Below are 13,062 nucleotides of genomic sequence, written 5' to 3'. Positions count from 1 at the left end.
ACAGGCCACCGTTTTTCCGCTGGCATGCCACTCATGTAAAATGGTATTACCAGTTTCTACTGGCTCCTACCGTTTTTCCGCTGGCATGCCACTCATGGAAAATGGTAATTACCAGTTTCTACTGGCACCTACCGTTTTTCCGCTGGCATGCCACTCATGGAAAATGGTAATTACCAGTTTCTACTGGCACCTACCGTTTTTCCGCTGGCATGCCACTCATGGAAAATGGTAATTACCAGTTTCTACTGGCACCTACCGTTTTTCCGATGGCATGCCACTCATGGAAAATGGTAATTACCAGTTTCTACTGGCACCTACCGTTTTTATAAGAATGATTGTGTAGCTGTGAATCATGAGTGGTATGTGTGTATGAACGGGCAAATACCACAGGAAAGGAATATCTACTGGCAAACGGTAGGTGCCAGTAGAAACTGGTAATTACCATTTTCCATGAGTGGCATGCCATCGGAAAAACGGTAGGTGCCAGTAGAAACTGGTAATTACCATTTTCCATGAGTGGCATGCCAGCGGAAAAACGGTAGGTGCCAGTAGAAACTGGTAATTACCATTTTCCATGAGTGGCATGCCAGCGGAAAAACGGTAGGTGCCAGTAGAAACTGGTAATACCATTTTACATGAGTGGCATGCCAGCGGAAAAACGGTAGGTGCCAGTAGAAACTGGTAATACCATTTTACATGAGTGGCATGCCAGCAGAAAAACGGTGGTTCCAGTAGGAAATGGAACTTCCGATTAACATAATTGGCTTGCCAGCGGAAAAACTTTTGGCCTGTATGCCATGATACCACTGGATCATGTCGATATAGAAAGGTTTATGACACTGGATCAGGGTTAAATTATAGGAACCTATAGGCCTGCTTAAATTATTTGGTTAAACACCAATAACAACAAATGCAAAACTTAATATTTGGCCTATTGAATAGTTATGAGCTGAAGCAGTCATACAGTAGGCTTTATTATAGGCTACGCTACTAGAACATCTTGATAAAACACGAGTGGAAAAATGGATGACTGTCTAGCCATAGCCTACAGTGCCACCCCTAACGGAAACTACGATCGCAACCGCAATAAACATCTCGCTTTGAACGGTGAACACTTTACACATAGTAGTTATAAAGCTATTAAAACAACAAAATGACTCCATTAATGCAGGATACGTGGAAAATGCATGGACCTATTAAAGAAAATGCGCCGACGTTGGCTCAGCCTGGCTCCGCCTCTTCAGCTACGTAGCTAAGATCGCTGCCGTGGAGCACGAAAGGTGTACAATCCACGATTCCACACTCATCGGTTTGACCGTTTTGAGTATACCATCCGGGTCCTTTCACTACACTTCCTTTCGCCCTGATCTTAATTGCAACGCACTACGTACTCAAACTATATAAAAAAGAAGTCATACTAAAATAAAGTATAATGACTGCGGATAGTATGGATATTGGAACAAAGCAATAGACTATAGCTCTATGGCCACCTAGAAGGCTAGGCTATAACTACCGTCACCGGAGCAAGTCCGGCTGTTTTCAAAAGCATCTGTCATTACAAAAGCAACAACAAACAGATCGGAAATATCATAACAACAGCACGGACGAGAGAAACGTGTAAATCCCTTTATTTACGGCGTTATGTTGTGATATTGTGTCAATAAATACCAAATATATACCTTTACATTTATGGCAATACCTGTCTTGAAATTATACGGAGGAGTTATGCTGGTGTCACATACCATTGTTGGGAACTACAGTTACCGTTCCACCTGAACGGCAGTTACCGTTTCAGAACGGTAGTTACCGTTCCAGAAAGGCATATGCCATGGCATTACCGTTTCAGAACGGTAGTTACCGTTTCAGAACGGCAGTTACCGTTTCAGAACGGCAGTTACCGTTCCAGAACGGCAGTTACCGTTCCAGAACGGCATATGCCATGGTATGTCAGTGGTCGCGACGGCAGTTACCGTTTCAGAACGGTAGTTACCGTTTCAGAACGGCAGTTACCGTTCCAGAACGGCATATGCCATGGTATGTCTGTGGTCGCGACGGCAGTTACCGTTTCAGAACGGCAGTTACCGTTCCAGAACGGCATATGCCATGGTATGTCAGTGGTCGCGGTGGCACATGCCACAGGCCATTAAACGATCTCGGCGTCTCTCTAAAAATGCCCTGTCCACCTCAACTCGTAGAGTAGTGATAGTGTTGGTACGGGTTAGGCATCTTGCTCGAGGATGTACACAATTGCTGCAGTGCAGAGAATGGGGTTCATAACCTTTTTGCTGAAAGTGAAATAACTCTCCGCCTCCGTTCTAAAATGTACTGTAAGTTGCTTTGGATAAAGTCGTCTGCTAGATCAGGTGTTCTCGAACTGGGGTCCCCGGACCCCCAGGTGTCCACAGGCAATACTGCAGAGGAAATTTCCAAACGGTTGAGAACCCCTGTGCGAGATGACTAAATAATACTAATAAACCTTATCGGTAGGTCATCTGTGCCACCAGCGCAGCCTTTGGTATGGGCATCCACAAGCCGGACGTGCGGTACGTGATCCACACCTTTCTGCCAAAGTCCATGGAACAGTACCACCGGGAGACAGGGCGGGCCGGCAGAGACGGGAAAATGTCCCACTGCATCCTCTTTTATTCCGACAGCGACCATGGTGTCCTCGGACGTGCCATCAGAAGTGCGTCTTGCTCCATTGACCCTCATTCGTTATTCTCAGATTTTGGGTTCAAAGATTTCTCATTGCTCAAATTCATCTCATCATTATTCTTCATGTTGTGTTTTTACCAGACGATGAATCTGTGGATGAAAAATCGAAGGATAGGGAATTAGTTGACCTAGAACCCATGGTGGAATACTGCTGGAATAAGAAGGACTGCAGAAGAATACAGCTGCTTACTTACTTTGCTGGGGTCGACACTGAAGCCAACTTATGCAAGGAAAACGCAGAAGCCATCTGTGACAACTGCGAAAGCGCCAATGTAAGCAAACATATATCTCTTAATTTGACCTCGTCAACACTGAATCCGTCTGACCTTTCTTCCGTGTGCCACAGAAAAAAAAGGGGATGAATGTCAAGCAGGAGGGAGAAGGAGAAACGAAATGATCGTCCATCTCTAACTCTGAAGGAAGTGGAGCTATGAGTTCCCAGGCAGGTGCTGCTGCTACCGGCTGAAATCCAGGCTTCAGTACCATCCCTACCCCCCAGACCAAACAACAACCCTTCCTCAAATCAGCTCAATAGGATTCATCTAATCAAGTGTAGTTTAAACTCTCCTCTGTCCAAAATAGACCATAGAGCCAAGACACAATGTTCAGTCCTTTTAGTTACATATAACACTATAGGGGGACATTGAATCTTTGATAGAAATACATTTAATAGTCTAATCGCCATGTCGGGAAAATATTGCGTCATACCGTGACATTCCATTGGGAAGGTCTGGATGCTAGTATAGTGATACCACAGCATTGCTTGGCTTCTAGAAGGTAAAGCCTTTAAGTTCTTTCTTTTTTTGTGGTTGGTGGCCTGACTGTATTCTGTGTGCAATTTGCTGTGTTATGCATTGATTTTAATAACTGTCATTAGGGTTTGTTTGATAACCCCTTTGAGGAATGGCATGGCAGTAGCACTATCCATTAATTTCCTTTTTCCAAGTAGAGCACAATTTTGGGATTTCTGTGACATAATTAAAACAAACTTCTTAAATAGTAGGCCTAAGGGAGAAATTTACTACAGGTTTAAAAATTATAATCATTATCTTGCTTTTATCTTTAATCACAGAGTATCTAGGTGCCTTACATCTGATATAACTAATGTTTAAGATGTAAATTATTTAATTTCAAGTGATAAAGTCTTTATCTTTCAAACTTTGTATTTTTTTTACCTCTTATTTTGTTTAAGTGTATATCCACGACAATAGCAAAACAAATTAGAATTTAGATATAACTAACAGAAATGTAACTTAAATCGTATAGCTTGCAAGAAGAAAAAAGTTTAACGTTTTGCAACCAACTGAATTACCCCCCCCCCCCCCCCCCCCGATCTTTTTCCCGTCATGCTACCTGCACAAAAGAATATGTCACATGAAAGCTAAGACTCCACGGAGTACAACGGTCTATGAGTTTATCTCGAATAACGTCCATAACACTTTTCCAAGTTACTACCACACACACACACACACACACACACACACACGCACGCTCACACGCACACACATATAGATAAAGTGTAAGTATAAATACGAATACAGATGAACACAAATGACTTAATAGGCGGTCCCACTTTATAGATAAACAAGGAAGTGATGGAATACATCGATAATAAAACAACCCACAGAAAGCCACGTGTTGCCTTCGGGAAACACGCTCCACTGAGAATGGATTATGGTTTGATATGAACTCACGTTTTGGATTGGGACGGACGCGGCGACTTCTGACGATGAGAGGATCTGCGGTGTGACTGGCAAGAACTAACAATCGCTAGGCTAACCTATTCACCGTATAGGACAAAGACAGCTTTGATAAGACGCTACACAATGCTAAGGTACTGCACAATGATAGGTACTTATAGATATAGAATTTATAGATACAGAATCTCACGTGCACACCGTCCAGCCGACCCGTTTGCTTAACTGTGTTGGCTGCTGGTACCTTGTAGTACTTGGCGCAGTTGGAGAAGATGAGCCGGACGTCGGTGATGAACTGGTCGGGCGCCACGTAGCGTGTGTCCCCCGGCGACCGGGACTCCAGCCTCCGCTTCACGATGGAGAGGTCCATGGGCGTCTTGATCAGCTCCTTGTAGCGCCGTGTCTCCTGGGGGGGGGGGGGGGGGAGACACAGACAGGGGCTCTGTGTTAGAATATACTGTAGAGGAGAGCTTTCCCCCAACCATAGACACTGAAGCCTCTTGGGTCTGTCTGGTATGGATGTGGGAGATTTGTGACTTAAGCTGTAGATATTCAATTATATATTTGTTCATTTACATAGGATGTGCCGCTAGCAAGACGCGCGGCCCCGGGTACACAACTCGGGTTCGAGATTGGTCCTAATTCTAGTTGCAATGACGCTGGGCTGTGTGGTGGAAGGCGTGGCTTCTCAGCCAGTGTAAGCCAATCAGGTACCAGTTCAAGCCCCCCCATGTGCACCAGAATATCTGGGTTACAACCGTGTCCACCCCAGATGTGACTTTGTAGGGAAAACCAGTGGACATAGTTCTGCTAATGGCAAGAGGACATACATATACTGTATAGGAGAGCTTTCCCCAACAGTGAAGCCTCTTGGGTCTTTCTGGTATGGATGTGGGTTTGTGGGAGATTTGTGACTTATAAGCTTTAGATATTAAATTATATATTTGTTCATTTACTTATGAATGAGTGAAGGATTTTTTTTCTTTTTAAAAGTGTAAAAGGTCTCTTAAAAAGGTGACATATACCACCAGCCAGGTGTGAGGTCTAGCCGTTTTGAAAATCTGAGTCCAGTGACATCACTAGTGGGCGTGTCCACCTAGATCTGTGCTGGACAGATCGGTCTACCAGCCTACCCAGTGGACTGCAGCAAACTTTGCTCATCTATCCGGCTGATCACACTCACAACTGGTGGTATAATATGTCACCTTTAAAGTTCTCTGTACGCATGCCAACGCTAACTGTGCCTAGCTAAAGCAGCTAACGCTAACGGAAGGGCTGTGGTACCGATGGCGTGGCGGCTTGCTGGAAGTCGACGCTGAAGTCGTTGACAAACAGCCGGAGCAGCAGACCCTCGAACAAGCCGGGAGAAAGAAGAACAGGCCAGGACCGGTTTGTTGGTTCTCCTCCGTGGGGTGAACATCACAAGGACACACCTTCAGTCAGGTTTTCGAGAACATTCATTCAATTGGTTAAAATGTATATCTAGATCTTCATAGATATATAATCAGTAATTACACTCATGATAAATATAATACTAGTAACCAGTGGCATCACTAGGCTGCAATAATATCCGGGGCTAAAGCCCCGGATATTATTTAATTAGCCCCGAATGGAATCTTTGGGTAAAAAAAAAAAAGAGAAAAGAAATTCAATATTTATTGATATATTTACTGGTAACTATGGAATGCATCAATTCAATTCAGTCTAGAAGTGATGAAATTATTCTACTCACTGATGGTAGTTAGTTATTTAGAAAGAAATATTTTCTTTAAAAAAACATTGTATGCCTACCTATGTAAATACTTTAGAATATTAATACATTCTTGTTGAAGCCACGACAAAGAGAGCACTGTGTCGAGCGTGATACTGCAGGGTTCCCAATGCCTCTGAATTATTCAGAGGCATAATAATACTGAACAGCTCACATAGGACACTGTTGAATTAGACTCTTTTTTTTACTCTGAAAGTGCACCAGATTGATGCATTTCACATTGAATGGTAAAAAAAAAATTTGTGAAGGGGGGTATTCTATCAACACACTCGTTTTGATTGATAATATTCAATTCATTAATTTTTTACAAATATTTTAATAAAAAGTAATAACTTATTCTTCAATAGCTTCCATTTTATGTGACCAAGTGTCTCCACATTATTCCAGAAAATAGTACACAGTCGTACAAGTCTTAATTTTCCTCTCAAAGTGCACCAGATTGATGCATTCTAGGTTAAAAGGTACCAAATTTTCGGTGTCGTCGCATGGCGGGAGAAAGCAGCTCCCGGCAGAACGAGCAGAACCACTCGCCACTAGAGGGAGGCAGAGAGAGAGAGACAGAGGGTTTGACAACGCTCCAAAGGGAGGGATGGAGGGGGAGAGGGAGGGAGAGATGAGAGGGAGGGAGAGAGATGAGAGGGAGGGAGGGAAAGATGAGAGGGAGAGAGAGGAGAGGGAGGCAGAGAGAGAGAGAGAGAGACAGAGGGTTTGATAGCGCTCCAAAGGGAGGGAGGGAGAGAGAGATGAGAGGGAGGGAGAGAGAGACAAGAGGGTTTGATAGCGCTCCAAAGGGAGGGAGGGAGAGAGAGAGAGATGAGAGGGATGGAGAGAGACAGAGAGACAGAGAGAGACAGACAGACACAGAGACAGAGAGTTTGATAGCGCTCCAAAGGGAGGGAGGGAGAGAGGGAGGGAGAGATGAGAGGGAGGCAGAGACATGGAGACAGGGTTTAATATTGCTCACAAGGGAGGGAGAGAGATGAGGGGGAGGGAGAGATGGAGAAAGAGGGTTTGATAAGAAAGAGATTAAAGTAAAGAAACTGTTCAGCATTTCAGCTGGTAGGGCTTATTCTTACGCTCCGGCTCACCAGCAGTGAGCCACTCCCAGAGGTAGCATGACGACCAGTTATCCACCAGCTCAACATTACCCGACAGCAGGATTGTGACAGTAGTTTATTATCGTTTGCCACTAATCGTCTGATCTGTCATGAAATCAAGTGTTCTTCGTGAAACTGTAGATATACTACTGCACTCCATAATGGTATTAAAGGCAACCAATTTTCCAATGCCGCAGTGCAAGTAAACATTGACTTGTCAGTCAGAGTAATTCAGTTGGTTGCAACCACACCGCTAGTTGCTGCTACATTTTACACACTGGACCTTTAACAATGTTGACCATTTTAATTTGATGTTCATTTATTTCAATTTTTGTTTCGCTCCCCATGTGTCATGAAAATATTATGCCCTGGGAGGCTACCCGCTTCGCCCGTGCCCAGAACAGCTACTGACTCTTTGTTGATAGTAGGTTGGCAATTAGTCACCAGGACTATAGACTGGATTGTAGGGCGGAGCTATTTTCCTTTTTCCTCACCTGGTGCACGGCCGCTATGTTCTGATAAGAACAGTGTGTCATAATCTGCTAAACTCAGGGCGCACCTCATGTCTCGCGGCAGTCCCAACCAAAACAAGTTGCAGAACGGCTCAGGTGGGCCTTTCGCGTCCAAAGAGAACACGCACTGCAGGTTGTGGTTCTCTATCAGCCATCAGTGGCGCGCCCTCCTAAACCGTAGGCTCTAATGTGTGCATTCCCGCCGCTTCAGTTGATCCATTCTCTTTTGGGAGTGAGTCAAACAGGAGGATCTGTCCCTCATCCTGGTGGCCCCCGGAGAGCCGTCTAGCTCTGTGGTTTCCATAACTAGCGGTGTCATGGCTGGTCTCAGTCAGACCGGTTGCACTATCACAAGCGCACGGGCCGGGACAGTGCATCACCCGCCCTATGTGTCGGTGTTGGCTTCGGATTGGTTGATCCTGCAGGGCCGACGATGCCAGCAGTGGTTACCAACACTATCCAGAGGGCCTAAGCTCCTCCCTCTTCCGCCCTCGTCGTGGTGAAGACAACAACCACGATGACGCCGGTTCTACATTGAATTATTAAGAAAGAAGACTAATTTGATAATGTGCCCACTAATTACGTAATATGATTGTCACATTAACTATCTATAGTTTCTGGAGGCTTTGGACTGTTTGGACATCGCAAAGTAGTGGTTAGGGTTAATGTAGCTCAAAATATATATTTTCCATTTGGGAGACCCAGAGGTAGAATGTCCCCCATGCCCCCTCCCCTTTCCCCTTCTCACACAGCTTCTGTGCACGGCACCCTCTCAGCAAGCAGGTGCGCCTGCAGCTGCAGGGAGCGCCCATTTGGCAATTACCCACACAGTGATGCAATAGATAATAGAAAACCGCTTTGTGGCGCAGATTATTTGTTTTGACACGAAAATATTACGCCCTGGGCGGCTGCCTGCTTCACCCGTGCCCAGAACCGCTGACTCTGTTGATAGTAGGTGGGCAATTAGCACCCAGGACTTTAGACTGGATTGTAGGGCGGAGTTAAGGCTGCCTATAAAACAGAACTAGGACGCTGGTAGGTTAGTTACATTTTGTCTTAAAGAAGAAGGAGCTGAATTGTATCTTGCTGCTGGTGAGTAAAGAAATTTCAGTTGGTAGAGCTAATTCTTACGCTCCGTTAGTAAGTGAGCAATCAGACAGTTTCGGTCCGTTTTTGTGGACAATGGACTAGATTATATCTGGTACTTGCAACATAGCTGCTTTAATATCAGCGACAGTCCCTCGTCTATACCAGTGGTTCTCAAATGTTTCATACCGTGTACCACCTCAGAAAATATTTGTCTCCCAAAGTTCCACCATTATGACCGATGTAATAAAATATAACAAAATACAGTAGCGTAGGCCTGCGGCCCTGTTTAGCTACGCACAAATCACGCAGGAGGCACATTTATTCTTAAACAGACGAAAACCTGACAAACATACACGACAAAGGGGCAGTCACGTTTTCCGTAGTGATCCTTAATCCTGGTATTGTGCTTGTATGAGGGTGATTAGGCTTCACATAACGGTTTCTGAGTATAACCAAGGCGAGGCACCATGATGTCTATTTAAGCCCCGTCATGCTTCTATCCACCATATTGTATCTAGGGCTGGGATAGACGATTATTTTTTAAACGATTAATCTAGCGATTGCTTTTACGATGCATCGATTAATCTAACAATTAATTTTTTCAGTCCGATTTGATTTCGATTCGATTATCCCTCCATTAATTGACTAATGTTACGTATTTTAAGAACATAAGCTGCCTCCACATAGCCTCTAGGAAGCAGATTCAAACATACAAGCTGTATTACCCTCACATAACCACTATGCAGCAGGACCAAACATATAAGCCGTAAATACTATACATAGCCACAAGGGGAGCAGGACATAACTGAAGGCTGCAATAGCTGCTCCATCCACAGAAGGCAGCACCTCAGACAAGTGAGGAAGCCGAGGCTAATACGTCACACCGGCTCCGCCCACTTCACACAGGCCGCGTAGATTTGAACATAACAGTCTGCAGAGAAGTAGAGAACTCAGAAACTTCAGGCAGCTCAGACTTAAGGGTTAGAGTTTTGATCAGCTGGGAGTCGCTCAGCACGTGTTCGACACACTTCCCCTCCTTTTGCTCCGTAGTTACCATACCGAAATACTTTAACAAATAAAGTAAGTTAAAAGCGATCCGGATTGGACTACTTTCTTTGAAGAATGCTGCACTAATAGCAATTTATACACGTTGATTTACATATCTGAAAAAAAAAAAAAATGAATTCCTTAACATTGCAATGCATGTTTATGGCCTTTAAATTCCAAAATAAAAGTGCAAAGTAATGCATTCTTAGAATTCTACGGTGCTCGGTCATCTGCAGCTGCTCCCTGGTGGCGCCTCTTCAGGTGCTGGTGCATTGCCGTGGTGCTAGAATGGAAAGCCATATCCGTTTTGCAGAGGCGACATATCACATATTGCATATTTTCTGCAATATGCACGAGTTTGAAGCGTAGACAGGCATGACAAAAATATACATAAAACATAAAACCTCCCCCCAACTATTTACCTTTTTATTAAAGGTGCTTAATAAATACATTTGATTGATTTGATTAGCAATTTACAGACCCATACAATGGATAGGGCGTTTAGTGCGGCCCTTCACCATTGCTTCTTTACCCATAAAAAGCTAGTCATGGTTAATTACGCTGATTTACCTTTGAACATTTCCTATTATAGGCTACTGTGTAAAATGCTGTTAAGAATTAATGTTAGTATCAAGAAAAGAGAGACCGACCGGAGATCTTATGTTTTATTTATGTTTTTGTTATGATGCACATGTGCATGTTGCAGAAAATGTGAAACAGCGCCTCCTGGGGTCACACTTTTTGGTGGGTCGCAGAATTCGGTGTAACACCGGCACTTTTCCATGTCCCCTCACTGATGTTGAACAGCAAACACGGCGAGTAGAATAGGTTGTTCTGAACGGTGCTAGCCGTTAGCCAGTCAAAGCGGCTGTAGTTGCACTCTGCAAAGTGCAGCACAAAACCTTTACCGGCCTGGGTCAGCCCATCAGGCTTCGGTGTAGGTCTTCCTCTTGAAATTAAATCTGTCTTCCCTCCAAACGATCGCCTTGAAAAAGGCAAACAAAGGAGATCAGAACCAGGATCGCTAGGTGCTGTGAAGGCGGTGGCCATAGTAGTTCACTATCAACTCTGTACCGCCAACGATTCAAAATTCGCTGATGACATCACCGGGGGCCAGCGCCGGCATATGGTGCGTTTTAATATCCATCCGTCTCGGCGGTCCGAGGACGTTGCCTAACGACAAGCACAAACACGCCCCTTTTCCTCGGACGGCGATCTCGCCATCTCGGTTGAACTCAGTGGTGACCGAGCGAAATTCCGAGACAGATGGCTGTGCCCATTGTGACTTGAAGTATGAACTGTTTTCATTGTGCTTGGACCACTTTGGTGGCTTAAATTGTAATTTCAATCACTCGTATTACTGCAATACCTTACTGCGTCCGTATCTCTGCCTATGTACACAAATATATTGTATTTGTGTACAGCACTTCGGTCAACTACTGTTGTTTTAAATGTGCTATATAAATAAACTTGACTTGACTTGACTATGGCCTATAGCCTACTTATTTTGGATCGCCTGGTCCTCTGCGAATGCTACCGCGATAACAGCTTTCCGGGTGGCGTCCATGTTTTCCTCCAACGACCGAGCGAAATAATAAAACGCTTCAAGTGTGGGCGTGGCGTCAGATCCGAGATCCGAGTCAGTTCGCAAAGAATACTCGAACGCACCAATATTGCTGGGCCCTGGGGTCGTTCTATTACTACACATCAACATTTGATTGGCTGATTACACACGTCAGTCAAAATTTTTTTTCCAATGGGAGGTGGCAGCTTCAGCGAAAGGCTAGCAATACTTTTAGTGCTGGTGTCACACTAAATTTGTACCGGCTGCCAAATTTGTACCGGGCGCGTCATCAATACGTAATCCATTCCAAACCTGCCCGGCAACAGATGATCGCGTCGTCCGTTTCCTGGCAACGGACGATGGCGTCGAATGACGTGAAAGGTTCACGAACATTCGCAAACCTTCTATCTAGCGATCCGTTATCTGTATTGTGCTATTTCGTCCTTGACCTGCTTTAAACACTCAGTTTACTTGCTAAATTTGAGATACAAGGAAATACAATACAAATATAAAGTAAAAACAAGTGTTATCTAGCGATCCGTTTTCTGTATTATGTTATTTCGTCTTTGGCATGATGAGCGCAAATGTTTTTTGAAACCCGCTTCAAACGCTCAGTTTACAAGCTAAATTTGATTAAAAAATGAAATACAAAAAAATATAAAGTAAAAACAAGTGTTATCTAGCGATCCGTTAACTGTACTATGTTATTTAGTCTTTGGCAACATGAGCGCAAATGTTTTTGGAAACCTGCCCGGCAACGGACGACCCGATCATCTGTTGCAGGCAGGTTTGGAATGGATTACGTATGGATGACACGCCCGGTACAAATTTGGCAGCCGGTACAAATTTAGTGTGACACTGGCCCCGCCGGTCCATGTAACCTAGCTGTGATGCGTTATTCAGCTGAGCTCAGCCTTACAAAAAAAAGTTTTTCCTTCTGGAATTATGTTGCAACTACTGAACAAATATGGAATTAAGATGCGTTCAGACACAAATTAATGTAATTTTTTTTTAAATAATAAATTATTTAGATTTTGACAGGGCCAGCAGAGAAGGCCCTGCCGGCCCAGCACTGACTATAGGGGGACATTGAGCCTTTGATAGAAATACATTTAATAGTCTAATCGCCATGTCGGATGCTAGTAGTGATACCACAGAATTGCTTAGCTTCTAGAAAGAAAAGCCTTTAAGTTCTTCAATTTTTTTGTGGGGGTGGTGGCCTGACTTTCTTCTGTGTGCAATTTGTTGCGTTATGTTTTGATATTAATAAATGTCTTAGTGATTGTTTGATAACCCCTATGAGGAATGGCATGGCAGTGGCACTATCCATTCCTTTTCTTATACAATTAGAGAGCAATTAGAGCACATTTTCGACCATTGTTCTAGAAGGATAATCAAAACAAACTTCTTAAATAGTATGGGAGAAATTTACTACAGCTAACCCTTTATCTTAAATCACAGAGTATCTAAGTGCCTTACATCTGATACAACTGATGTTTAAGATGTCAATTATTTACTTTGATTCCAAGTGATAATAAAGTCTTAATCTTTCAGACTTTGTTTATTTTTT

The 13,062-nt window shown here is 43.9% G+C and overlaps 2 protein-coding genes and 1 long non-coding RNA gene across 3 annotated transcripts in view; 2 read left to right on the top strand and 1 right to left on the bottom strand.

Moving 5' to 3' along the window:
- Positions 1–3,606, top strand: part of LOC132447579 (recQ-like DNA helicase BLM) — a 9,736-nt gene extending 6,130 nt beyond the window's left edge. Inside the window, exons 9-11 of the mRNA XM_060038417.1 lie at positions 2,488–2,686; positions 2,797–2,987; positions 3,062–3,606. Coding sequence (XP_059894400.1) covers positions 2,488–2,686; positions 2,797–2,987; positions 3,062–3,112 — 441 coding nt within the window. The 3' untranslated portion in view covers positions 3,113–3,606. The remainder of the gene's footprint in view (positions 1–2,487; positions 2,687–2,796; positions 2,988–3,061) is intronic.
- Positions 1–3,873, top strand: part of LOC132447578 (recQ-like DNA helicase BLM) — a 19,693-nt gene extending 15,820 nt beyond the window's left edge. Inside the window, exon 11 of the mRNA XM_060038416.1 lies at positions 3,158–3,873. Coding sequence (XP_059894399.1) covers positions 3,158–3,181 — 24 coding nt within the window. The 3' untranslated portion in view covers positions 3,182–3,873. The remainder of the gene's footprint in view (positions 1–3,157) is intronic.
- Positions 3,667–13,062, bottom strand: LOC132447581 (uncharacterized). The gene is made up of 2 exons (XR_009523124.1): positions 12,935–13,062; positions 3,667–3,768 (listed from the first exon to the last, which is right to left on the bottom strand). It is a non-coding gene; the product is annotated as an uncharacterized LOC132447581 (long non-coding RNA).

This window comes from Gadus macrocephalus, chromosome 19 (assembly GCF_031168955.1).
Source record: "Gadus macrocephalus chromosome 19, ASM3116895v1".
Taxonomy (NCBI): Eukaryota; Metazoa; Chordata; class Actinopteri; order Gadiformes; family Gadidae; genus Gadus; species Gadus macrocephalus.
This window is presented reverse-complemented; position numbering and strand designations above follow the sequence as displayed.